This window comes from Heloderma suspectum, chromosome 15 (assembly GCF_057233095.1).
Source record: "Heloderma suspectum isolate Gila_16-S chromosome 15, 16-S_ref, whole genome shotgun sequence".
Taxonomy (NCBI): Eukaryota; Metazoa; Chordata; class Lepidosauria; order Squamata; family Helodermatidae; genus Heloderma; species Heloderma suspectum.
Window position 1 is genome coordinate 10515571 of NC_139472.1, and position 27941 is coordinate 10543511.

The window sequence follows — 27941 nt, forward strand, 5'->3', positions numbered from 1 at the left end:
ACGCGTTACTTCCGGCGCGGGAAGGTGACGTCACAGGAGGGGATTTTCCCCGCTGCCGCCGAGAGGGTCGGGCTCGTTCGCGCTGGAATGCCAGAGCAAGGCCGAAAACCACAGATCTTCACTGGTGTAGACTCGCCCGGTCCGGGTCGCTTCCGGGCTCGCCAGGCATTTATTTTTTTCTCGCCTCCAAGGCGGAAGTGAGAGACGTCACAGATCTCAAGGGGGAGTTCTCATAGACTTGTGTGACCTTTAGACTGACAGAGCCTGCCAAGCTTCCGGGTTCCTTCGACCTTTTTCTCGCCCCCACATACAGGGAGGGTGGAAGGGCGAGCTGCCCATAGAAATCAATGGGGAAGTCCAGGTTTCGCGCGTAGGTGTGATTGGGGAGGCAGGGAAAAGCCCCTCGCCAAAAGGCAGCTGCAAAAACGGGAGATGCTGCTCTTTTTAATTCACTTGCGTGTGTAAAAAATGGGACAAAAAAACCCCAAAACATTTAAGGTAGAATCCAATGTTAGTCCTACATAGAGTAGACCCATTGGAATGAATGAGACTTCTAACTTAAGTCCGATTCATTTCCATGGGTCTACTCTATGTAGGACTAATGTTCGATACTGCCCATACACTGCAAGCCTAGGCATGTCTACTCAGAAGTAAATCGTACTGAGTTCAATGGGACTTGCTTTCAAATAAGTGTGTATAGGATAGCAGCCTTAACAATGCAACAAAGTTATTAATTCATTCATTATGTTGGTAATTCATTTGATCAAATAATGCATTTCGAGAAATGGGGGAAACAACAGTTCCACAGAAAAATATAGCAGTGGAAATTTTACCAGTCAGCATAACTGTGAAAAACATTTAGGAGAAGTCTTCATAAAAGAGCTCAGTATTTAAAGAAGTATTTAAAGCTCAGTTGAGCTGCTTTTTATTTTATTTTTTTATCAAAGGAATATTCGATGAAGAAAACAGTGAACTAGTACAGGAGTACAGGAGTAGATTTCTTTAAATTAAAAAAACACCACATCACAACAAACAAATCCCGTAACCTGTTTGCTTCTTACACAGGTAACAAAAGGTTATCCACAGGATCGATCCATTTGGGATTTGAAACAGACATCAACAGTTGCAGAGAGCTGATTATGGTTGAAAGCTGGTTGATAAAAGCACAAGGGCATTCTACATCCGCCTTTCCCAGGCTGACGCCTTCCAGATGTGTTGGACACATTGGGAGGGCACCAGGATGGTGACAGGTGTGCTACATTAAGTAAATACTGGAAGATTGAATGCTCAAAGAGTTTTTATATAATCTTATTTTCAGTCTCATATTGGCATCCAATACATGTGAGGTTTGGCCCCATCGCAAAAGCACCAGTGATACGTTTGTCATCAAGTTTCTGCAGGAAGAGAGAAAACGTTTGCTATTTCTGGGGATCAAGTCCAAGGGACCGTCTACATGGCAGGCTTTTCCTCTGCAAGTCAGAGGTACGAAGTGCAATCCTATGCATTTTTACTTGGAAGTATGTCCGACTGTATCCAGTGGAACGTACTCCCAGGACAAGGCACATAAGATTGGAGCCTTGGAGATCTTTGATTAAAAACCACCAAAGCCTGTCTACATCGCAGCTGTCAACTGGTTCAATTGCCATGCCTGGCTTGGCTTGGCTTGGTTTTCCACAAAGAATCATGGGTACTGTAGTTTGGCAAGCGTACCAAGTATTTTATTAGTGGTCCATTTGTTCAGGGGTGGGCAGACTTCAGGCTCATGGGATTGACTTCTTTCTTTTTTTACTAGAACCCCAAAATCCTTTAAATAAAGCTCGTAGAATCTTATTTCATTATTGATTACTACATTCATCCCGAGACTGGCCATCTGAGGATGCAACACTGAAAAACATACGCGTTTCTCTATGAGGTTTTAGGACTGTCATGTTTACTGTCCATTAATGGCTTAGCTGAACCACCTGAAAGCCTTTTGGTCAGTCTAAAAAGTTTGCACGCACACACACACACACACACACACGTTAATTGGGAGGATTTAAAAAACAACCATGACTATAAAGTATTGTCACCCAAAGTCAGCTTGGAAGAGGCACTCCCATACACGTAGGAGGGAATGCCTCTTAAGATGCCACATACATGATAATATGGGAGGGCAGGACATCATCTCAAAACAAAGAATGCTTCCCCATCCCCTTCGCCTTTAGAACTATCATTTCATTCATAGTCAGATGTATGTGGACGAGCTGCAACCCTATCCACACTTCCCTTGGAGCAAGCCCTATCGACCTCGATGGGGCTCACTTCTAAGTAGACACCCTAGGATTGCGCTGCTTATCAGCCGAGGTTGATGATGAAGACGCTTAAGGCGCAATTAATCAGGTCAGGCGGCAGCCCAAGTGATGTGGTGTGCCACTTTTTTTTCTTTTACAAAGCACAGATGTTCCTGCTGAAATTTACCATCATACAAAACAGTTGACCCTATTAACTCTGCCATTGTGGCTGCTATTTTGCGGGCTTGGAGTCCCCTGTCTGTGGGGCTCTCTTGTTTTTTGTCCATTCTATGCAGTGCTAACTGTGATGCCTCCCATCAATACACTTGTCTATCTACCGCAGGGTCATCTACTCTCGATTGGCGACATCTTTCCCATCACCTGCTACCTGATCCTTTTAACTAGAGATGCCAGGAACTGAAATTGGGATCTTCTGCATGCAAAGCCGGTGCTCTGCTGCTCAGCTGTGGTCCCTCCCCAGGAGTTAGGGTGCAATCCTATGTATGTTTAGACAGAAAAAAAAGCCCTACAGCTCCCAGAGTGAAGAGCAAATGAAAAACATAATTAAAATTATGGAATAAATTAAATGAAAATATGCAAGTGCACTTAATTTGCATCACGCAGAACGCAGTCTTCTGCTGTCTCTGCTGTAGAATTTTGATTTATACATATATATTTTTTAAACCACAGAATATGCACACTCCTGCTTATAAGGTCCTAGTCCTCATGGATGGAGATTTGCGTGCAAAATAAACAAACACATGACAGTCTGGAGTGTTGTTACAGCTGTGGAATTGTAGGAATGGGGAAGGCAGTCACCAAGCCCACTTTCCTGCCCCTTCCCCATTTCACTAATATTCTCAACACATCAATCCCGCTGAATCCAGATCACCAGATGTGCACCACGAGCAGAGAGAAATAAACACCATCGCCCCCCATAACAAAGAAATGCCAAATAAGGATGCACAGGAAGCTGCCTTATACTGTGTCAGATCCTTGGTCCATCTAGCCCAGTATTATTGGTGCTGACTGGCAGCAATGGCTCTCCAGGGTTTCAGGCAAGATTCTTTCCTAGCCCTACCTAGAGAAGCCGGGGATTGAGCCTGGGACCTTCTCCATGCAAAGCAGATGCTCTATCCACAGAGCTATGGCCCTTTCCCCACTCCAGGTGAATGGACTCAGGTTTAACTCCAAGGCTGAACTGCAACCCACTCTCTACACGGGAGTCCAATCTGACCCTCAGTTACCAATCCAGGAGCCGTGAGCACATGGACGAAGTGGTGGCTGTAAAAACGGGATCACAGCTCAACGGCAGAGAACATGCAGAACACCCCAGCTTCGATCCCCAACCTCTTCAGTTAGAAGGATTAGGTCGCAGGAAAGACCATGGAGAGATTATCCTGGACTACATGGACAAATAGTCTGTCCTGGTATAAGAAGGCAGCTTCCTATGTGCCTAATGGGATTTGCCAGCAGGGATAGGAGAGGGGGGCTCTGCCCCACCAGCCCACACTCTCTTCTCAAAGCAGTCTTCCAGCCAAGCTGTAGTTGCCGACCAGGTTTGTACGTCATAATCCAGAACTGAACCTTGAGCACTGATTCCTCCACTCCCCTGCTTTTATATCTCGTGCGTTAACCCTTTAACCCAAGGGGAGATAGGAGCAACTCTGCCATATTTAAAGAGAGAGAGAGATCCTGCCTCTTCCTCCTCTGATTCTGTTTCGGTACACCCTCCCAGAAGAACTCAGTGACTTATATTAAACAGGAAACTTACATTTCTAAGAGTCAGTTATTTACTGCCTGCGTGTATAGTATCAAAAATGAAGAGGTTCAAATTCTTTCCCTCCCAATCCCTGGTGCAAAGTTTTTCCCCACCCTGTGCCTATCAACATTTCAGTTCACGGGGAAATTGACATTTAAACTGTGTGTGTGTGTGTACTGCTGTCAAAAACTGCTGATGTCATCTCATCAGTTGCTGAACATCTCAAGAGGTTTTTCCTCTAGAGATCACTAGTGGTTTCCGTTCCTAGTTTTGGTCCATCCAAACGTGCATTTTGGTTTGGGGGTTTACAGGTGCACATTCAACACCCGGCATGCTAGTGGTTAAGAGGCCGTGGAGCCCTGACTGATCTCCTTTGCTGGTTTGAATCTCCGCAAGTCAGCACTCTGTCACAGCCTCGGAACTGTTGAGCGGCAGCGGAAGGAACACACGAGTGCATCACGAAACTGACCGTCGCTTTTGGCCTTTCAGAACGCAGTTGTTTCAGCTCACGGGCACCGTGAAAGATGTCTGCCTGCACCCTGCAATGGGCGCGTTTTTGGCCCTCCGTGCATGTGCCGACGCTGGGGAAAACCCGCCATATTTCATGTTGCTTTGGCAGACGATGAACCCCAAAGCGGCCTCCTTACCCGTTTGCGTTTTGTTTTGATATAGAGTCAAGAGCCGAGCACAACTCTTCTGTTCTAGATGTCCAGTTCTCAGAGAGCTTTCTGCTGGCTCATCTCCCGTTGTCCTTGCCTGCGAAACATACCTTGCCTCACAACTGCAATGGGCCCCAAGTGCTGTTGACTGCCAGGACAAAGGACCTCCAAAAAAAAAACACATCCAAGCTTCACTGTGGCAAACTTGCTGCGGACGGACAAAGGGTGGTCTCATTCATACGGCTTTAGATCCTTGGGAAAGAGTGGCTCAGTATCTCCGTTCTGGGATGGGGGTAGAGATGATCCCATAGCCGCAAGGCTCTGCATGGTCTCTTGCTGATGCTGCTTCGCCTTGTTATAGAGTAGAACCCCGACCGTCACGAGAACCGTCCCGACGGCCGAGAGGCTGGTGATCTTGTTACCAAAGACAATGATGCTTAGCCAGATGGACAGGGCATGCTTCACGGTGCTGGCAACACTGAAAGGGACAAGGAAATGAAGCGAGTGAGAAGGCAGGGCTAGGCCTTGAGCCTTTGGATTCTACTGGGAGGCTCTCCAGTCCCAATCCAACACCACACCGAAGCAGACAACCTGGTGCCCTTCGGATGTTTTCAACCGCAACTCCCATCAGCCCCAACACACATGGCCAATGGTCAGGGATTATGGGAGCTGTAGTCCAAAAACATATGGACCGCACCTGGTTTGCTGGGTGGCTCCTTTATTTTTGTTATTGGTAATCAAAGCATGCAGCACTGGATTTAGTAATTATTTTTATTCGTTAGGTTGACTGTCCGGTTTTAAGGAAGCTGGTTTCTTATGGATCGCTGTTTAATTAATTTTGTCCCTGGTAACATTTGATTCATTAGATAATATTCATAAATCCGAACTGAACGGCTGAACAACAGTGAGTCGGAAACCCTCCACCATCTCCTGCAAATCGTCCAACGATCTACCAGGTGATTCTTCTGCCCTCCCGTCTTAATTAGCACTGTCAGCCTGCCGGGGAGACCAACCTCTGGTCAAAAGGCAGGAGATCAACCACTGGAATATGTTTTCGTTTTTATTATTACCTTTACCTTTATTTATTAATTTATTTATTTAAGAACATTTCTATGAAGGTTTTCGTTACAAAAATAATGACCCCAAAGCAGTTCAGAAGATAAAAACATGATAAGATACCATCAAAACAAACAATAAAACAGTAATACAACAATAAAAATTTCTCATCACAACAACCAGGGGTAGCTGGCAATGCTAATGCCCAGGCAAGCAAACATATCTTAAGTTGTTGGTGGAAACATTCCACGCTAGAAGCCCAGCTGATCTCAATGGAGAGATAATTCCACTTGGTGGGTGCCACAATGAAGAAACACTACAGACAAATGAACACCAGCAGGCATACCACACACACACACGCACAAATGCGGAGACCAGGGCGGCCTATATGGGGAAGGCAGTCTCTTAGATTGGTCCTGAGCTGCTGTGATATATACAGAGATCTCAACTCAGGACTACACAGAGTTTTTTACCTGAAAGTTACAGGGGAAATTTTGCCCATCAAGGCATAGGCTGTGACACTTTGAAGATGGAACAGGACTCCGTCTATTAGGAGCAGCACAACCACGTCTTGATTGTAGTGGAAGCTCTTTCCGCTTTTCCCAATTACTGGTACATCCTAAAGAGAGAGAGAGAGGAAAGAAAGCTTAAGACTGGGAAGCAAAGGCCTGCTTAGATTCTGGAAGGGGTTGCGCTCCCCATGAGGAATCAGGTTCATAGCTCCGGAGTGCTCCTTAATCCTACACAGTCCCTGCATCTTCAGGTGGTGCTGGTGGCAAGGAGTGCATTTGACCTTAAGATCATCGTCAGCAGCCCTCCTCCGTGAGCCCTTGCCAAAGGAAGTGAGGCGGGTGGCTACTAGGAGGAGGGCTTTTTCTGCTGTGGCACCCCGGCTCTGGAATGAGCTTCCTAGCGAGGTTCACCTGGCACCTACATTGTATTCCTTTCGGCGCCAGGTGAAGACCTTTTTATTCTCCCAGGCATTTTAGCATTTTAGCTTTTTGAACTTTTAGGTTTGCTGTTTTAAATCTGTATTTTAAACTCCTGCACTGCTGCTAGGTTTTATTGTGGTTGCATTGTTATATTGTTGCTTTAATGTTCTATATATTTTAAATTGTTTTATTGTGTGCTGTTTGGTTTTAATTTTTGTGAACCGCCCAGAGAGCTTCGGCTATTGGGCGGTATAGAAATGAAATGAAATGAATAAAATAAATAATAAATAAATACATTTGCACAATCACGCTTGGTGTGCCAGCTGTGACCCTTCCTGAGCCAGTCTGACTTGGCAACAGTTATCTTTGCCTTGGTTACATCACATTTAGACTACTGCAATGCACTCTATGTGAGGCTACCACTGAAGAGTGCCTTGAAGCTTTGATTGGGGGTAATTGTGGCAGCTAGGCTGCTAACTGGTGCATGGTTTCGGGACCATATCCTGAAAGACCCGCACCAGTTGCCAACTGCTTTCCGGGCACAATTCAAGGAGGTGGTTTTAACCTTTAAAAAACCAAATGGCTTAGGACCTGGCTAGTTAATGGGCAAGCTTTACTTAAATTTCATGGAGGTGGGGGGAAGACAAGAAGGAGAAAAAGAGGGAAGGAGAGCCAAAACGGGTGGAGCGATGGAAGGAGGGGGAGGGGGAAATGTCCTCTGCAAGCGGTCAGTTCAGCTCTCTGGCAAAAGTGATCTCCCTCTCCCTCTCGACTTCCAAGCCAAAAGATCTCTTGGCAAATAGCCTTTATTATGCGAATCAGCCCGATCAACAGCGCTTCAGGTTACAGACTTTCTCCGCCTAGACCCAAGATCTCTAATTAGCTTTGCACAATATGACACAGACTGCCTGAAGATCTTTTTGCACTACTCCTGTGAAAGTTGCAACGGAACTGGCGCCGGCCCACAGTGCGAAACCTAAAAGGCTTGAAACCTAAAAGGCTTCTGTAGTCCTGCCCTCAGGAACGGTCTTCCCCTAGGGACCTCTTTGGATGGGCCAAGCTTGCAGAGTGCCTCGCTTCTCAAAGCTGCTCCTCCCCGACATCTGATTCTGGTGTCTGTCACTCTTAACTCCTCCCTCCCTGTAAGATCTTGTATTCTCCCAGATGGAGAAGGTTTTGTAGGGCTTGAACCCAACCAATTAACTGGCATCTGGAAAGATTCCTCTCTTCCACTGTCTCTCTGCTCTGTCTCCTGAAACCTTGGCAACTTCCTCACCGCTTCGCCCTCTTCTTCATCGGACTCTGAGTCCGTTCCCACACTCTCTTGAGATGCTTCTGTAGAAGTGCTGTACCCAATCCTTACACTCCCCTGGCAGCCTGCCAGGTGGGCCGGAAGAGGTGCAGGAAAAGAGAGAGAAAAAGGGGGTGGCCGAGAGAGAGAGAGACGGGATGACCCACCCGAATTTGGCTCCAGCCCTTCCCACTCCCAGAACATGGCCCCTAACAGATTACCCCTGAGAAAACACGGCCCTTAATGGATAAAATGTTCCCCATCCCTGTCTTATACAGTCCACGCTGGATTATTAGCTTTTGGCTGGCCTGCATGCATCACACACGACTGCAAGTTCTGCAGTGCCCAATAAGCCCCCCCTTGTGATCACAGAGTGAGGAAAAACACCAGTCTCAGCTCACCATGAAAAATATCCAAGCCGGGATAAGCATGATCACCGCGGCTGCGCTCGTGTAGAACTGAAGCTCTGGGGCACTATAACGGGGGGGGGGGGGAGAGAGAAGAACATGAGTCGTAATTTGTGTGACTGGGATAAAAAGAAGAGTCACAAAGCTGAAGCAGGAAGTAACAGACTTGAGATACTACTGACATTAAGAGTTTGAAAACAAAGTATACAGCCAGATCAGCCTTACCCAACCAGCTGCCCTCCAAATGTGCTGGACGAGAGTGCCCATGCTGGCTGGGGATGATGGGAGTTGCAGTCCAACACACCTGGAGGGTGCCAGGTTGGGCAAGGCGGGGTTATAAGCTACTGACAGCAGCGATCAGCCACTACCTTAGGCAGTAGACCAGCTTAGAGCTCAGAACAAAGCTTTTCTCCGTGTAAAAAAAAAACCCGGCAGTGGTTATGTTTGGATGAACATACCTTGGCTTAATAAGCTGAGATATGAATGAGCCTCTTGAAGACATATGCAGCTGCTTCGTTCCTCCCATTGCGGGAGCTTGCAAACAAACCAGGAGGTCTTCCATTAACTATTGTTTCCCGAGTTATCTGAACTGGGAAACTGTAGTTTGTGGCTTTGGAACAAGCCAGAAAATTCAGCCAGCTGGATTTTGCTCCTCCCTTTGTGCGAGCAGGGAAACAAACCAGGCAGGGATTGCTTGGCGTGACATCTGAACCTGGGATTATGGTTAACTGTGCCCAGACAAGCCAGGATCATAAACCAGGTTTAAGCCATGGTTTGTTGTTAGTTTACAAATCCTGGCTTATGCATTAATCCATAATCCTGGGTACAGACATCATGCAAAGCTATCCCTGCTTGGTTTGTTTATCTGCTCCTGCTCATTCACATCCTGGTTTCTTGGGCCAGAATTCACGGCGTCATGGCAATCACTCCATGGCTTCGCAACAACTGATCTACAAAAAAACAACGACGCACCAGAAGTCCACAGCCTTGAGTTGGCCTCTGTGCAATGACCAACCCCGAGGGCAATTCATCGAATGGGACAGAGAGTTTTTGTTTCTGTAATCCGATGCGTACTTACGAGAACCGGTATTTGTCTCCACTGAGCAGCTTTTTGGAGAAGACATTCTGCAAGCTACAAGGGAGAGGGGAGGAAATCACATTTATTTTTTAAGTATCACTGGGAAGAAACAGGGGGGAAGGTGGAATTACTGTAATGGCAAATTTCTAGGGCTATCACTTCATAAAAGATATCTTAGGGCACAATCCTATGCCTGTTTAGACAGAAAAAGTCCTACAACTGGGAGTTGTACGACTTTTTTCTGTTGAAACAGGCATAGGATTGTGCCTTTAGTTAATTCATGGATTGAGACCCATATGATTAATCAATGGACCCATCAATTAAATGGGCACATAGGTTAAAAAAAATGGTTTGTTTAGCCTCATGTCTCGAACCTCGATCTCTGGCTTGTTTCTCTCCCAGCGAGCCAGAATCACAAACCCGGGGTTGGTTCTTGGCTTATGCCTCCGGCTTGTTAGGAGAGCGACAAGGCAGAAAAAATAATTAACACACACGTCCTTATTCCAACCACACTGCTTGGAATCAACCCCTCCCCATCCACCACCCCGATTTTAAGTAGCTGGAGAAATACTCGGGGGTGGGACATGGCAGATGTTTGGGACCAGGAAACAGACTCAGAAACAGAAGCCAGTTTAGACAGCTGTTGCAGTTTGGGGCAAAATAAACATTTAAAAAGATGGAAGGAAGCCAGGAGTTAGTCTCCTCCCTGATGGGGGCGGTCTGGCGGTTGCCAAAGGGCAAGTGGTGGTGTTGTGAATATGTCTGCTTTACCGAGGCTCAAGTTCGCCAGCCATGACAGTGAAGCACAATGTGACTCTGTCTACAGGGTGGCGTGAGAGACTGCCAACTGGAAAACAGCATCAGCAACCTGTCTGGCTCCTGTCCCTTGGGCAGAAGCTTGATGCAGAGAAATCAGCAGGTGGCGCTTTTTCATGGCAGGGAGTGAAACGTTATCCTCACTTGCTCGTTACTGCAGATCAGGGGTGGGCAACCTGCGGCCCTCGGCCTGATTTCAAAAGCCTTCCAAAGCGATCAGCGTAGAGCTCTGGCGAGAGCAGCCTCTCCCTCCCACAGCAGCCCACTGGGTGAGGAAGAAGACGGAGAGAGAAAAGGGGGTGGCAGAAGGGGAGAGAGAGAGAGAGAGAGAGAGAGAGAAGGGGGTGGCAGAAGGGAAGAGAGAGAGAAAAGGGGGTGGCAGAAGGGGAGAGAGAGAGAGAGAGAGAGAGAGAGAGAAATGGGGGTGGCAGAAGGGGAGAGAGAGAGAGAGAAATGGGGGTGGCAGAAGGGGAGAGAGAGAGAGAAATGGGGGTGGCAGAAGGAGAGAGAGAGAGAGAGAAATGGGGGTGGCAGAAGGAGAGAGAGAGAGAGAGAAATGGGGGTGGCAGAAGGAGAGAGAGAGAGAGAGAAATGGGGGTGGCAGAAGGAGAGAGAGAGAGAGAGAAATGGGGGTGGCAGAAGGAGAGAGAGAGAGAGAAATGGGGGTGGCAGAAGGAGAGAGAGAGAGAGGGAGAGAGAGAGAAATGGGGGTGGCAGAAGGAGAGAGAGAGAAAGAGAAATGGGGGTGGCAGAAGGAGAGAGAGAGAAAGAGAAATGGGGGTGGCAGAAGGAGAGAGAGAGAAAGAGAAATGGGGGTGGCAGAAGGAGAGAGAGAGAAAGAGAAATGGGGGTGGCAGAAGGAGAGAGAGAGAGAAATGGGGGTGGCAGAAGGAGAGAGAGAGAGAGAAATGGGGGTGGCAGAAGGAGAGAGAGAGAGAGAAATGGGGGTGGCAGAAGGAGAGAGAGAGAGAGAGAGAAATGGGGGTGGCAGAAGGAGAGAGAGAGAGGGAGAGAGAGAGAAATGGGGTGGCAGAAGGAGAGAGAGAGAAATGAAGGTGGCAGATAGAGAGAAAAGGAAGTGGTCCCACCCACTTCCAGCTCTGGTCCTATCCACCAGTGGCTTTTGCCCTGCCTGCTGCCAGCATGCAACACCTGATTACTCCCCCAGAGAATGTGGCTCTCGGCAGGAAAACTAAGGTTCCTCACCCCTGCTGTAGGTGGCTTCTGCCACCCCTCAAGATTCCTGACAAAATGTCTAGCCATGGGTCTCCAGGTTTTCAGAGAGGGGACTTTCCCAGCCCTACTTGGAGCTGCCGGGGTTTGAATCTGGGACCATCTGCATGCAAAGCAGGGGCTCTACGTTTGAGCTATACCTTTCTCTACCATACCTATGAGGTATTTCCTTGTTTCGCTTTTAGGCCCCACAGCTACTGTTGCAGTGTATGATAATGCAACTGTAATGTGTAAAGTTCTCTCACTCACGCAAACACACACACACACACACACACACACCTCCATCCACAGCCTCCAGAGTACCTACCAGTCCATAATGTTTGTGGATAAAGCCGCCGAGAAGCCAAGAACATTGAAGCTCAACTCCGTTGCGGTACATAGTGCGAGTCCTCCCATAACAGGAACGAGAGAGAGGTTCACGAGCAATCCTGGGGCCGACAGGAGGTAGAGGGAGGAGGAGGGAGAAAAACAACAACAGAGATTTCAAACGGCAGCATTTAAAAATCAGGCCAGGCTCATGCAGCTGATCACATTTCTCCGTTTGTTGCGGTTCCATGTCGACTCAGTGCCGACATGCTCTAAGTCTGGCTTGCCTGTTTCTTAAAACCGCGGATGGACAAAAGGGACTCCTTGTTCACACATCGCAGCCTTCCCCAACTGGTGCCCTCAAGATGCATTGGACTTAGGGATGTTGGAGAAATCCGTTTGGGGGGTGGAGTTCAATGAGTTTTCCTAGGCTCGCCCGCCCCCCCGGACTTTGATTCGTTTCCTGCTGTGGTGCCCAACTCAGTCTGCATTGAGTTGGGCTTCTTTGCAGATTTTCTGGGAATTTTGCGTATTTTTCTTTTGGGGAGGTTTTGCAATTTGCGCAAATTTCTGAGCAATTTGCACAAATTACGGCTGAATTTGTGCAAAATTACATTTCCTGCTGTAGTGTAAGGCATTTGGGGGTGACTTGGCCTTGAATGAGCAATTCAGAGCCATGAGCTTTACAAAAGAGCTGCTCCTGGCAGATGAAAACTTCTGGAACTGGTTTGTTGATATGGATCAACACTGCCGCCTGAATTTTTGGACTCTCCTCAGGATTGTGGCTATGGGGACCACTATGATAAATGCCCACACGTCAACATTGACCACTACACCACTGACTTTAAGTGACAGACAACTGTGTCCCCCAACACACTCACAAGGTAGCAGATCAGGGAACAGGGTGGATTTTCCACACAGCTCAATTACCCTTTCTAAAGCCTTGTTGTTCAGTCGTTAAGTCGTGTCTGACTCTTCGTGACCCCATGGACCATAGCACGCCAGGCCTTCCTGTCCTTTCTAAAGCCTAGGAGTGCACAATGTTTTCGCCCCTTACGAGCGCACAGCAACACACATGCGCATGCTCTTCCCCTACACGCACATATATGAGGAATGGGGGTCAGGTGGCCTCTAGATATTGTTGGAATGCAACTCCCCAGCATCCCTCCTTGTTGGCTAAGTTGGCGGGGCTAATGGGCGGTGCAGTCCAGATTCCATGCCCAATGAGCATGCTCACTCCTCACTGGGGTGTTTTTTTGGGGGGGGTTGCCCCCTTAGGGTTTCTTTTCCTAAAGATTCTTTTTGTACTTCTGCAAATCTCTTGGTTCCCCCACACCCACCCACCCAAGCCTTCCAATATCTCCCTCTTGTGCATGGATGGTGCCATTTCGGCCACATGACTAACGGCACTCATGCCCGAACTTTGGAAATAGAAGGGATGATACTACAGCACATTAAGGATCGGCACTCGGAGAGTCATTATTCGCATACGATTATTCCATCCTCTTCGTTTGTTGCAACACCTACCGGTATACTCTCCTAATATCATGCGGGACATAATGACAGTGAAAATGGGCGCAGAGCTTTTAACAGTCTCGGCAAAGGAAACCGCAACGTTCTTCAGACTGACCAGGCCTAAGACCACTGTTGCAAACCTGGGAAAGGAAAGGGAATAATGAAGCTGAAAACAGAACATATTTTCCTTATAAACACTCCCCCACCACCTTATCCTCAGTGGTAGAGAACACACTTTGCATGCCAGGTGAACCAGGTGTCTCTGGTGAAAGGCTCTGAGCAAACTAGACTCAGAAAGGACTCAGCCCGATGGCAGGGAACCACTGCCAGCCAGAAGACAAGCCCTGGGTCGACCCAGTAGAAAGCCAATCCTCATCAAAGGGGGCTGCATATATGCTGTGACTCTGCAGAAGCTCAGTAAAAGCCACATAATGAGAGGGCCTTCTCTGCAGTGGCCCCACACTTTTGGAACAAATTGCTGTCAGAGGTCCACCGTGTTCCGTCATTGCAGGCTGTTAAGAAGGCCTTGAAAACGTATTATTTTACCATGGCCTTCTCTTGATATGTCTGCTGTTGCTGCTGCTATGCTGTTGTTGCTCGTTTTATTGTTGGTTTTTATTGTTGTTTTATCGCTTTTAATATTGTAACTGTTTTTATGTATTTCATTGCTGGAAGCCGCCTTGGGAGGGCTTCTGCCCTGAAAGGCAGCCAAGAAATGTTTTAAATAAATAAATATTGGCCACACAGTTCAGTTTCCTGATCATCTCCACTTTCATTAAAACAAAACAAAGCAAAAAAGGGCCACCACGTTCCTAGTCCTTATGGTTGCAAAGATATGCTTGAACATATCTTATGCTTGAACATCTGTTCCCCTATCAGCCTATTTGGTTGCTGTGCTCATCAGGAAACAGCAGACAAAAACATATAAAGCACCCCAGGGGCTTCTCATTTTAGCCACCATGACCTGTACAAGGCAACGCAAGATGCAAATTAGCTGCCCTGAGCACTATTTTTTTTTTTAATGAAATCGAGGAATGAACAAGCAAGTGACCCTCGCACTTCCCCTCCAAAAGATGCCCTGCCCCTTACCTCATCAGCCCAACAAATAACATGATCATGACGAAGTTGGGGGGATACGAGAGGCGCGTCTTGTGCTGGTACAGGCAGCAGGGTATAAACATTTTGATGCAGCCGATGAACGTGGTCGAGAGCATTTGAACGGCACCTGGAAGGAAGAAGGAAAACGAGAACACCAGGGCTGAGGCAGGGATCTAACGCATACATGTCAGAGTTCCCCTTATGATCTGGACCACCTGAGCAACTCCTTAAGGGTCTCTTGCCTCCTTAAGAGCCCCACCTTCCTTCTTTACTTTCCCCTTTCCAATAACATGGGGTTTAGGCTGTAGGCGTGGGGTGATTGACACTCTAGACACAGAATTTAACCACAGTCGTTTACTGGTAAATTAAAGCAAGGATTCACAACTAAAGGTATTTACACAACAGAGCTGAGTGATACAAAAGGCATTAAGAGAAAATAAAAGTTGCAAAATGCAAGTTCCTTTACCCTGGTTGCACTTAGACTTTTACAGGCTGCTTCTTCCTGCTCTGGTCTTCTGACTCTCTCTTGTAATACCCTCCTCCCACAAAACTGAAAGTACTGTTTCAAACCTAAATAAATGAAACTTAACTGGGGAACTGAAAATGAAACTTAACCGGGGAAATGAAACTACTCCTCTCAGGGATACCGCTTCCCCAACAAAAAACTCCAGGCCTCTAAGCCTGACCTTTTTTCCTTTTGCCTCTGTAGGCCTCAAACCTTCACAGCATCCTCACCTGCCTCTCTCCTCATCCAGCAAGAGGACGGCACGCACCTGCTCCCAGTGGCGTAGCGGTACACTGTGAAGCGGAGGTGCGCATCACGAGCGTGCCCGAAGCCACGACCCCGAGCAGAGTCCAAAATTACAGGCAGCTGTGTTGACCCATATCAACAAACCAGTTCCGGCAGTTTTCACTGCCAGCAGGAGCAGGCCTATTGTAAAGCTCCTGGGTCTTAATTGCCCATTCCAGACCAAGCCACCCCAAAATACTTTGCATTGCAACAGGGAACAATATATTGCTGCTGGGAAAGTTCATTTCTGCCCAGCTACTGTGGCGACTGCGGCTCAGCTCAGAAGGAACAGGGAAGTCTGAGGGGGGTGGCAGATGACATCAGCGTTCCTGCTGATAAAAGAATGCCAGTCCTGCGTCCCTGCAAAACCTGGCTCCGTTACACCACTGCTCTATTGTTCTCTGCTCATCACAAATATCCCCATAGTCAAGCCCCAAGGAGAGTCCAAAATTAAAGGCAACCTCCAGAGGTTTGGGCCTATAACTCCCAGCATCCTTTGTCATTAGCTATGCTGGCTAGGCCTGACAGGCGTTGTAGGCCAAAACATCTGGAAAGCCACAAGTTGCCCGCTCTTCTCCTAGGGCCTAGGCACCGGATTTGCTGCGGTGAGGGAGGGATTAGGAACTGCAGAGAAATTTGGGGCTTGGCATGCTCTTTCAACACACACAAACCCCCGGGCTCCACCGTGCCATGCATTGGCTGGCAGTGGGATGAATCTTGCACTTAGGGAAATTTGGCACCCCCAAAACCATTCATTAAGAGTGCAATTGTATGCATGTGCACTCAGAAGTAAACCCCACTGAGTTCTATGAGGTTTACTCCCAGGTGAGTCTATGCAGGATTGCAGCCTCATTCATCCATTCCATTTAAATCCTGTCCTTCTCCAAGGCACTCTCAGCAACATATATGGCTCCCCACTCCCCATTTTGTCCTCACAACAACCGTATGAGGTTGGCCAGGCTGAGAGAGAGTGACTGGCTGAACCTCACTCAGGCTGCGTGGGGATCCGAACACAGGCTACTAGCCTCTTAGCAGGCTAGTAAAAGAATTGCAGGCCAATAAATTTTGCAGGCTGATTTACAAGGCTGCTTTGGTCTCCTGTGCATCAGCGTGCCTTTTCCCACTGCTATGAGAAGCAGGAGAATGATGCAAAAGCGTAAAAAAAAGTATTTTTAAGCAAAGTAAACAATGCAGAACAAAAGAAGTCAGAAAAATGTGCTCACTTGGCACATCTGAGCCTCCGTTTTGGATTCCCCCACTAACTAAGGTACAGCAGGTATTTGGAAGGAGCAGGGCCTTTTGGGTCGTGGTGCCAACTTCGTGGAACATCTTCTTTAGGGATACCAGCCTGGCCCCAATGCTGAATGTTTCCAGATGCCAAGTTAAAGCCTGTATCGTCTGTAGCTTGGTTCTATTGTCGCAATTCAATTTTAATTCGTATTGTAAGATGCTCTGGTTTCCATTTGAGACAACAGCATAGAATTTAGGGTGGCATCGTTCTTTTTTAATACTTTACACAGCAGGGGTGTGGGACATGTTCAGTCTTAGGACCAATCCTGAAAAGGTCTCAGTAGCCACACATTCCACCTGGGGACGGGGCCAAAGAGAACGTGGGTGGGCCCAAAATGCAATTCTTACCTGTTTTAAACCTACTCAGAAGTAAGCGGGACTGAATCACTCAGCAGCACTTTCAAATAGCATCCCAAATACCAAGCCTCTGCATGTCTACTCACAAGCAAACAGGACAAGACCCTTCGGGCCTGTTCAGACGTCACGCCAGGCCACGGTGGGGAGCGTTTTGGAGAGAACCACGGTGGCTTCGCGTGTCGTGTGTGGGGTCAAAACCCCCACCACAATGGCTAGGAAACCACCCCAGCTAGCCACCCCTCTACAGCGGGGTGAAGGGGGTCAGGGGTCGCTGACTGTGTCACGTGGCGGGACCCCCGTTGCTAAAAACAGCCGCTCTGCATGAAAACGCAGCGATCACAGAGACGGTGTCCGGCGACGCTCTAGGTGGCGTGGACAGACTCTATGGTCGCCGTCACATTGTGACGACTGTAGCGGCCAGCACGCACCGTTTCCCAGCATGACGGCTGCTGGGGTAAGCAGCGGCGGTGCCAGGACGACAACACAGTAACCACGGAGCATGGGTGGGTGAGCAAACCACAGCACACAGCACGGTTCCTGCTCGTGCGACGGGCGTGCGCGTCCTGGTTAGCCCAACCCTCCCTGCTCCGTAGCTACCCTAACCACCTTCCCCCTTTCGTGTGTGAACAGGGCCTTCATGTCTATTCAGAAGTACGCAGGGCAATCCTCAGAAGTAAGCAGGACTGTGTCGCTCAGCAGCTTCCTCCCCAGGCCTTGGCCTTTCTTCCTAGCAGGGAGATGCTCTTCTGTCTGATCAGCTGTTGACTGGAAATCAGCGCTTCCTTAGCAGGAGAGGGGGCAGAGCCTGGGGAAGACGTGATGCGGAACCAGATGCGGATCCCACGCAGGCTATATCTGGCCTGCGGGCTGTAGGTTCCCCTTGCCTGATATCTAGGTTGCAAAATTCAGGTTGTCACACAGTTTGTTTTTAAACCTAGGGAAAAGCAGAACCCTGGCCCAAAGCCGGGATGTTGGTTTTTGTTATTTTGTTAGGGAAAAAATAATCATCGCATAGTTACCCAGCATGCTTGGCTCCCCCTCCAGCAGCGACAGGATGTACTTATTAAGAAAAAGCGTACAAAAGCTGAAGAAGAACCACAAAGTGAGGTAGATGAGGGCGTGGGAGTTCCAGATGCCCAAGTCCGACTCAATGACGGTGGTCTCAGTGATGGTAATCTTCAAAACATTCTCTTCTGGCACACTGTCGCTCCTCGCGATGACGAACTTTTCGCTCCGGGCACTGAAGAAGGAGCCTAACTGGAGAAGGCCTTTGTGTTTGGGCTTCTCCTCTGGGAGGAGAGGCGAGGTGGCAGGAACATCACCAGCGTTCTCCAAACTCTGGCTGCTTGTGAGGGCAGCCATCTTGAGGGACGAGACCGGCGTTTGGCCTTGAAACCAACAAGCATCAAGCAAGTGGAGAACTCCGCTTCAGTGGGACGAATCCTTTAGCTCCAGCAGTCCGCAGGTGTCCCCCCACAAAGCTCCTCTTTAGATAACCTTAGATGCTTTTGCCTGAGTACCGTTCCATTCCCTGTATTTAAAAAAAAGAAAGAAAAAAGGAAGAACAAGCTTTATATATAAAATCACTGCTAAGGCATGAAAGATTTCCTTCGTGGTTCTGGGTCCCCTGAAACTCCCTCTCGTACGAAAAGGTTCACCCACGAAAATTCAGCTCAGCCCTAACGATATACGTTGTGATGTGGACGAGAAGACTCCTCCTAATGGAAATTTTTTCACTGCTAGAATATTTCCGTGGAAAACGTCCCATTTCTTAAAAGGCACTCTTCCATGAAATTAATTAGCAACATAACGAATGAATACAATGTCAGTCAAATTGGGCAGCTTCAAAATTGTAATTGTTTTTGTTTGTTGGTACAGTCCCTAGGAAATGGCACACATATACAGATTCTGCAGAAACGCACACGCACAGCTCTTTAGCGCTGCTAAACTCAGTATGTGCATCTTCAGTGCCCTCAAAAAATGCCCTTAACCTTTAAATGAGGGAAACGTTTGTTGTTGAGCTGTCATCTTAAAAGATTCCAGAAAATATGCATTTCCAAGTAAAGCGTTGCATTAGTTTGAAAATCTCATTTAAACCACGCTAACAGCGCATCTTGCTTACTCAGAAGTAAGTTCCACTGAATTCAATTGGACTTACTCCCGGGTAAGGGTGTACAGTATTGCAGTCTAAAGCTGCAATCCTATAGACACTTACCTGCGAGTAAGTCTCCTCTAATTCAGTGCGGCTTACATCTGAGTAGGCACGTACAGGATTGCACTGTAAGTATGTTTTATTGAGCCCCACCAACAATCAAATATTTCAATTGATATACTTTTGGCTCTTGGTGGGGAGGGACCCTTTTTTGAGGTATAGAACATCAGAAAATTATCAGATTCACAGCCTTCAGAAAACTCACATCACCAATTATAATCTTTTGTCCTAGTTCCCATTTCAAGATTCTACACAAGAAAACCACAGCAGGTCAACCAAAATTGGCCTCCTGACAAATACATTAAGAGGTAATGTTGTGAAATATTTACCCTCTAACATCCTTGGCTCATCCTCGAACCACACAAACAGAACGGGGAAGCCGACCTCCTGCAAGACTTTAATCTGTTTATTGAGCTCTTAAACTGGCATCGAGACAGAGAGAGAAAGACAAGCCTGTGATTTGACGCCACGTCTTTTGGAACACGTCTCCCTCCCGTCTTTGCCAGAGCGTATCTGTGCATGTATGTTTTTAAAAAGTACAATAGAGGAAGTCGAAAGCAACGTTCTGTGGTCACCGTGCTGCAGAAGACGTTTCTAACCAAAAAAGGAACATTTCAAACTGAATCGACCTCGATCAATCAGGGAAAATTAGAAACAACTGGAAATTTAAAAAAAAAACAGAAGTAAATTCTATTAAGGCACACTGCCTCCCTCTCCTCTTTCCAAGTCAGTGTGATGTGGAAAAGAGAGGGGCAGCTTTAGATCAGTCCATCCCAAAGGAAATCAACCCTGAGTGCTCATTGGAAGGACAGATACTGAAGCTGAAGCTCAAATATTTTGGCCACCTAATGCGAAGAGAAAACTATCTGGAAAAGACCCTGATGCTGGGAAAGACTGAAGGCAAAAGGAGAAGGGGACGGCAGAGGGTGAGATGGCTAGATAGCATCACCGATGCAATGATATGGACTTGAGCACGCCCCGGGAGAGAGCGGAGGACAGGAAGGCCTGGCATGCTATGGTCCATGGGGTCACAAAGAGTCGGACACGACTGAACGACTGAACAACAACAAAGCTCTGAAGGACCCAACAAACGAAGAAAGAGGAGATCAAGTTGATGGCAGCCTCCAAACCCAACTCAGCTAAGACTTTGTTTATCAAAACCGGTCTGGTTGAGTTGCTTCCCATAAAGCCAAAGTCCGCAAGATCGGAAAGCAGATGTTGTTAAAAGCACGGCTCTGAGTCCAAACTCCTTTGTCACGCAAGTCAGATTCAAATAAAAGGGTTTGAGGGCCGGGGGGCACCCGCCCTGTCGGACCCGCTCGCCCCTTGGAGAACAATTTTTAACAAGATCACGCAGTAGAGCAGGTTCTATCCGTAGATCCAGATCAGACGTCTGCCCACCCCTGGTGTCGCCAGTACTGAGACAGACAGCGCAACAACCCGACTAGGTGTAAGCTGGCTCCCTGTGTTCCTTTCCTGCAAGGAGATGAAGGCGGCATGCACGGAACGCAGAACAGCCACTGACTCAGTTTCCCCAGAAGTAGCAAAGGAGACAGCAGGAATACAGCAAGCCTCTTGGCCTGTGCTCCCTTAACCCTTGGAGTGTCAACAGCAGGTGAAGCTCGTGGGCAAGACAGACTCTATAAGGCAGGCTTCCTGGGGCTCCAGATGGGTGGGACTACAGCTGCCAGCATCCCCAGCCAGCACGGGCATCGCAATCCAACACATCTGGAGGGTGTCATATTGGGAAAGGACGCTACTAGCCTGTAAGTCTCACTCTAATATATCCTTTGAGCGTGGCAGCTAGGCTGCTAACAGGCAAATTGGGGCCACGCTGCAGCTGTCATGAAAGAGCAGTAGAGGTTGTGAATTGCTTTCCAGGCTCAATGCAAGGTGTTGCTTTAAGCCCTGAAAGCCCTAAAGGGCGTAGGAACCGGTTATCTAAAGGAGCGCCTGTCTCACTATGAACCTGCTGGGGTATTAAGAGCTGCAGGACAGAGGCTCTCTTGTACCCTAACTGTGGAAGTCACACCCCCCCAAGAAGTACAGCTGGCCCCCGCTCTCTTGGCCTTTAGAAAGGGTGTGAAGACACATCTTTTTAGGGCGCAATCCTATGCATGTTTAGACAGAGAAAAGGCCTACAACTCCCAGCATTCCCCAGCCAGCCTGCTGGCTGGGGAATGCTGGGAGTTGTAGGCCCTTTCTCTGTCTAAACATGCATAGGATTGCGCCCTTAATTTAGCCTTTTACATTACGGACGTCTAATTCTTTGCTGTTTTGAATGTTCTCGTTTTGATTGCTTTAAGGTTTTGTTGATTTACATTGTCGTATGCCACCTTGATGGCTTTATAGCAAATAAGGAGATATATACATGTATAATAATAATAATAATAATTTTATTAAAGATTCAAAATAAAGAGAAATAGAAAGACGGGGAAGGGGCTGCATTCAAAATAACAGCGCAATAGGGTCAAACAGGGTCCTTCACACTTAGAAATCCTTACTTAGTGTTGATCACTTACATGCAAAGCGAAGGCTTTCAGCATGCTGAGGCATGGGTCTGTCCACAAAGGGGAACATAGGGCGCTGCCTTTTATTTTATTTATTTATTACATCTCTAGCCCGCCATTTCTCCTCTTTTAAGAAACCCAAAGTGGCGTACATAATCCTCTTCCTCTCCATTTTATCCTCACAACAACCCTGCGAGGTAGGTTGGGCTGAGAGTCTGCGACTGGCCCAAAGTCACCCAGTGGGCTTCCATGGCCGAGTGGGGACTAGAACCCGGACCTCCAGGCTCCCAGTCCAACACTCTCGCCACTACACCACACTGACCTATACTGAGTCAGATCATGGGTCCATCTGGCCCAGTACTGTCGACACTGACTAGCAGCAGCAGCGGCTCTCCAGGGTTTCAAGCATGAATTTTTCCAGCCCTACTTGGAGACGCCGGGGATCGAACCTGGGACTTTCTGCATGCAAAGCAAGTGATCCGCCACTGAGCCGCATCCTCTGATCTGCGGAGCTTCTCCGACAAAAGACAAAACCCCTTATTTCTACGGGGTGAGTCGCAGAAAGGGGTAGTGGTGGAACAAGAAGCCACCAAAGCCAGCAATGGCTTCTTGAAAATGAGAAGTAGGAAGAGATGATGATTACATTTATATCCCACCTTTTTTCCTCTTGCAAGGTGGCTCACATGGTCCTCTTCCTCTCCATTTTATCCTCACAACAACCCTGTGAGGTGGGTTAGGCTGAGAGTCAATGACTGGCCCAGAGTCACCCAGTGTGACTTCATGGCCGAGCGGGGACTAGAACCTGGGTCTCCCGAGTCCCAGCCCAACACTCTAACCACTGCACCACACCACAGACGACTGGATTTTCCTGGTCAGACGTTCCTTCTGGATTTGGCGGGGGTGAGGGTGTAGAATGATGGGGTGTTTTGGAGATCGTGTTGGAAGGGGGGTTTTGCACGGGATGGAGGATTCTGTTGCACCCTGCCTGTATGTTTCCCTTCGGCATTTGGCAAGCCACTGTATGAAAACAAAATGCTGGACTGGATGAACCTTGGTCTGATCCAACAGGGCGTTAGTATGCTATTACAAAGATTAGATAAAGACACGGTGGGCAGGTCTGCCAGCATGCAATTAGCCATGACAGTTAAATGAAACTTCCAAATTCAGAGGCAGCATACCTGTGCATACCACATACTGACGACAAACAAGGCATAGACTTCATTGGCCTGTCTATCAGCTTCCCAGGGGTATCTCTGGCTGGCTGCTTTGACCTTGGGTCCCATCCAGGAGGGTGATTTTTATGGAAACAAGGGTATGACCCGTTTCTTGATTCTCGAGCCAATTCACTGCCCATCAACGAGACTTTGTACCTGCCCACTAAGTGAACGCTCCTTTTATGAATACTGCCATATTCCCCACCTTACCTATACAATTTCGGGGGGGGGGGGGGCTCAGAAAAGTCACAAGCATCCCTGACATAGCACCATAATACATGCATCCGACAAAAGTGGTAATAGTTTGAAGCAAGGGTGACCCGCCTTGACGTAAGTAAGTTACCTGCCTCCCTCCTCCACCTCCCTGAGACTCAGAAAGCCAATGTGGTGTTCGAGAGTGTCAGACTAAGACTCAAGAGGCCCGTGTTCAAATCCCCACTCAGATACAAAGCTGCCTATGTGGACTTTGGCCGGTCATTCTTTTTCGGCCTAACCTACCTGGTACTAATAAAGAACAGGCTACACAAACACACACAGAGGCAATCCTGACCCTGCGAGGAGATTTTGGGGCAGATCCAAGAACATGAGGGACCACCCCACTCCTTACGTTCCTGCCAGATCTCTGCAATCATCAGAGGGAGCATTTCTGAGGTTTGCCTCAGGAGCGCTTGAAGTAGAACACTTCCTCCTGCGGCACCCACCCTCTGGAACGCTTTCCCAAGTGACATTAGACATGCCCCCACAGTTCGGGCATTGAGATGTCTATTTAAAACTCATCTTTTTACACAGGCTCTCCCACAGACCCAGTATGGTTTGTAGCACATTGCAGAATGTGCGGTTTTATTGCTGATCAATTCGCATTGCATTGTTTTCCGTCTTATATTTGTTCTTGTTTTCGGGCCGTTGTATTTCATGTTCACCGCTTTGATGCCTTTTGCAGAAAGCGGTATATCAATGTGAATAACAAAATAATAATAAATACATAAGTGGAACTGTGCTCTAGAGCACCTTTTGTGGCAAAAACAACAAAAGAGTCTTGCGCAAAGACTAACGCGTTTTATTATGGTATGTGCTTTTGCGGACTAGAGTTTATTTCGTCAGATGCTAGAAACGCCATCTCGGCTATAAATCAGGGATGGGAAACATGTGGCCATCCAGAGGTTGTTGAACGGCAATTCCCATGATTCCGCACCACTAGGTATACTGGCTTGGCCTGACGGGATTTGTGATCCAACAACATCTGTAGGGCCACACGTTTCGCACACCTTCTATAAATATATACATATAGGTATAGAGCAGGGATAGACAGAAGGCTGATCCAGATCTACTGAGACATCATCTCTGGGTGATCTGCATTAGATCAGCAAGGATTTCTGACTCCCAATTGTTTAATGATAGCAGAAACAAAATTACTCCCCTACCCCTTCCAGAATTAAATTATTCTGTTGAAATGAAGCTTGGGCTAACCAGGACCCCATCTATATGGCATCGCTTTGACCCACCCACGCCATCACAACTGCGCAGCCATGCAGCTTCGAATCAGCATGCCCTGCGATACACTCGTGATGTACTGCCCTTACAGGCACACCGTGCCCTTTTTTTTGCCATTTTACTGAAATGCGCAGCTGTGCAGTCCCATGAGTGTGTGGGAGTGACACTTCAGTGACTGTTTTGTATTTGAGGGGCTCTGCTTTGTCTTTCTGTCCCTTTTTAGGTAAAAAGTGGGTGTTTTGTGCTCCGTCATTTCCGCACCATCAGTTTGTCTGTTCCCCAGCCTGAGACTCTCACAATGGTTTGCCCTCACAAACGTGAGAGCTACATGCCTAGCCATCACTCCGAAATGGTGCCCGGAGCGATGTTGTTCCCCCACCACCCCAACCCCAGCCCAGTCCAAAAGCAACCGTTGCAAAGATACGAAGCTGCACAACTGTGCAAAAGTGTGAATAAATAGATGAAAACGCCCCTCTCTGCCTCGGTAACTGCGCAGTTGCGAAGGGATGGGGAGAGTAAAGGGGCGTCACAGAATGACGCAGGCACTGCGCACGCCTACAACATGCCCAGTGCAAAATGTGAAGTCGGTTCGGGGAAGGAAAAGACGGCCCAAACCACGGTGAAACCCGCAGCAAATCCAAAATATCGCAGTAAAACAACTCCTTGGAACTCCGTATTTTCCAGGCGAAAACCACAGATGGCTGCGAAGTCACGACTGCGTCATCTATCACGAGGGACCTCGACTCGCACCCACCCCGGAGTAAAGGCCTGGTGTAGATGAGGCCCAGGAGTGGCTTTGTGTGTGAAAGGACTGTGAGCTCAATGCAGTTCTGGTACTCCAAATCAGAATGTTTTAATTCTAATTTTATGACTTTGGGACCAGGTTCCAGTCGGTGGGTCTTGGGGTTCTACTAAAAAAAAGTAGATTCCACGAGCCTGAAGTCTGCTCGGTACGGAGAAAAATAATAGCAAACAGCATGGCCAACACCACAGAATGTGGTATTCCTGCATTTAGCAGGGGGTTGGACTTGATGGCCTTGTAGGCCCCTTCCAACCCTACTATTCTATGATTCTATGAATGCAAAAAAGAGGTACAGTCTGTGACAATTCTATGTAAAGCTTAAACATAAACAAGATAAGCACAGTGGCATTAAAACAGTTCAGACGGTGACCGATTGATCACCAGTTTGTGATCACTCTGGCTTTACGATGTTAATTAACATCAGCGTCATCTTTGAAAGTGACGTATGAAATGAATGGCCAGCAATGCCCTTCTGCCTTCCTCATAGGACAAACGGGTCAATCTCTCTCTACACACACGAGCACAAATACAAATAAATGGGCATAAATCTGGCATCAGAAATGGCAACGTTCAGAAATCAGGGGGAGAACTTTTTAATCTGCGAGGTACTCTACTGCTGATCTAAAACGCTGCCATTGTCCAAGAGAGGAATTGCAAAGGGAGATTCCAGTGGAAAATTAGAATGTATCAAGGTTTGATTCTAGTTGTTTAGGCTTGAACAGAAACAGAGATTTCCTGTCCCTCTACAAGAGTTAATTAACATAGGAAAGCTAGGACGATTTATCTTTATTTATAAAATCATTTCTAAGTTGCCTTTCGATCCAAGGAGAACCCCAAGATGCCTTACAATTTAAAATTTCAGAACAAATCAGAAACTTTAAAACATCACACACAGCAAAATTAAGAACAAGTTATCACCCGTTAGTGCTGTTGTGAGTCGTCACTGTGCTTATTTTGCATACATTTCAGCTTTAATTAAGTTGTCACAGACTATACTTTTTGAATTTCATTGCCAGTTGACCCTGTAGTTTACATTCTTTTTCTCCACATCAGTGTGTGTACACCTGCCAAGTAAAGGTAACACTTCAAGTATCTGATGAAGCAGACTCAACTCCACGAAAAGATATGCGAGAATAAACTTGCCTGTATTTAAGATGCCACACGACTTTTGTTGGGTTCTCTGACAAAGGGGTTGCAAAGGGGGACTCCAGCGGGAAATTGCTGAAACAGAGTTTGTCAAGAACTTTGATTTTATTTGTTTAGGCTTGAACCTAAACCGAGGGGGGTTTGTGTGTGTGTGTGTGTGTGTTTTGTCCCTCTATAGCGGTTAATTTACATAGCAAAGCTAGGATGATGGTGTTATCACCAACGATCTTGTATTCATTTAAGCTTGAAATAGAATAGTTAGACTGGGTGTGTGTGGGTGTATATAATTTAGATAGTGCCAGAGGTATGCTGAAAATGCACGCGCGCACGTGTGCATCCAGTGAAATGGACTCTAGTTCCCAAAAGCCTGAATCGGTTTGTCTTAGGTGGAAAGCAAAAGTCATTTTGTTTCATTTCTAGGATTAAGTCAAAGAAGGCTACCACAGCTCTGCTTCCAACCACCCGGGAAGCCTGGACTGATGCTCCTTGGTTAAAACCGATGAGAATTCAAGTCCCCACACCCCCAGCACCATATGTCTGCTCTACACAGAGAGAGAGACATAAATCAGCAATCCTGGCGGTGGATCCAGATCTGATGAGCCCCAGCAGACATTTAGAAATAGTTCCAGCACCTTCCCCAAAATGAATAATCCAAAGACCATCCCCCGTACCCCCGGTTTCTGAACATACAAATATTCTTTTTTGCAATCCTGGTGCCCAAATAGGAGGCGCCGGGGCTAAGCTTTGCAAATGACTCCGGCAACCTCTCTCCCTTGCATGATCTCTTGCAAAACGCCCCCCCCCCTTTCCCGGATGGCAATGCAATGCAATGCAATGCAATGCAATGGCACAGGCACAGCTTCCAACACACCCACCTGCCTCTCCCCATGGACGGGTCTCGTCCTCTTCTTCCGCAGCCATGATCACGGCCGCCTCCTCCGGCCAGGGAGGCCTGTCTGATGCGCAGAGGACTCCTCCTCTAACCGGGCGGAGCAAGAAACAAAACAAAAGATGGGCGGTGAGAAAGAGGCTATTTTGTTGCCGCTGAACGATCTCATTCAAGAGGCTCATGCATAGCATCCAGGTCATTGCCCCATTTTGCTCCCCACTCCAAACCTTGCGCCGTCGACCGTGCCTCTGGGCGCGTGCGAAGTGCGATTCGCGTCTCACCCCGAGCCCCCCTCTTCCGGGGAGCCGCAACGCCCGCACAGACGTGTGCGATTCTCTGCGTTTTATTTTATCACGTATTCATTTCGTTTCATTTCTATACCGCCCAGCAGCCGAAGCTCTCCGGGCGGCTCACAAAAATTAAAGCCGCGGAGCGCAACGCAACACGGTACGCAACGCAGAAGCTTAAAACCACAAAATAACAATGCGGACAGGCAGAATAAAACCTAGCAGCGGCGCGGATTTCCTTTTGAGGCGTTTCCTTGGGGAAGGAATGGGGTTACTGGGTTATCTCAGTTTGTACACGTCTTATTTCTTTGTGTTCATACGTCCCCTTCGTAGCACGTCCCAGATGGGGAGGAAATGCGGTGGCTGATCATGCTTTCCCTGCTTGAGACAGCATTAATTGGGGGTTAACAGACAAAGCACGGTTCCCAAGAAACTGATTCAGCCCCCAAACACTCCACGTGTAAGGAACCGAACACTGGAGCAATGATTAGCCTTTTATACCAACCACTGATCATCTTAAACGGGACACT

At 47.7% G+C, this 27941-nt stretch overlaps 1 protein-coding gene across 2 annotated transcripts; it reads right to left on the reverse strand.

Moving 5' to 3' along the window:
* Nucleotides 1-742: 742 nt before the first annotated feature.
* Nucleotides 743-27927, reverse strand: SLC35E2B (solute carrier family 35 member E2B). 2 transcript variants are annotated; one of them, XM_084821846.1, is made up of 10 exons: nucleotides 27352-27927; nucleotides 27111-27214; nucleotides 17880-18391; nucleotides 14415-14550; nucleotides 13338-13465; nucleotides 11812-11932; nucleotides 9456-9509; nucleotides 8372-8444; nucleotides 6221-6366; nucleotides 743-5169 (listed from the first exon to the last, which is right to left on the reverse strand). In XM_084821846.1, exons 3-10 carry the CDS (start codon nucleotides 18220-18222, stop codon nucleotides 4923-4925), a joined length of 1248 nt encoding a protein of 415 aa, XP_084677972.1. In that variant the 5' UTR covers nucleotides 18223-18391; nucleotides 27111-27214; nucleotides 27352-27927; the 3' UTR covers nucleotides 743-4922. The 2 variants fall into 2 exon arrangements, with proteins under 2 accessions (XP_084677972.1, XP_084677973.1); XM_084821847.1 differs by lacking the exons at nucleotides 27111-27214; nucleotides 27352-27927 and adding an exon at nucleotides 19402-19870.
* Nucleotides 27928-27941: the final 14 nt, after the last annotated feature.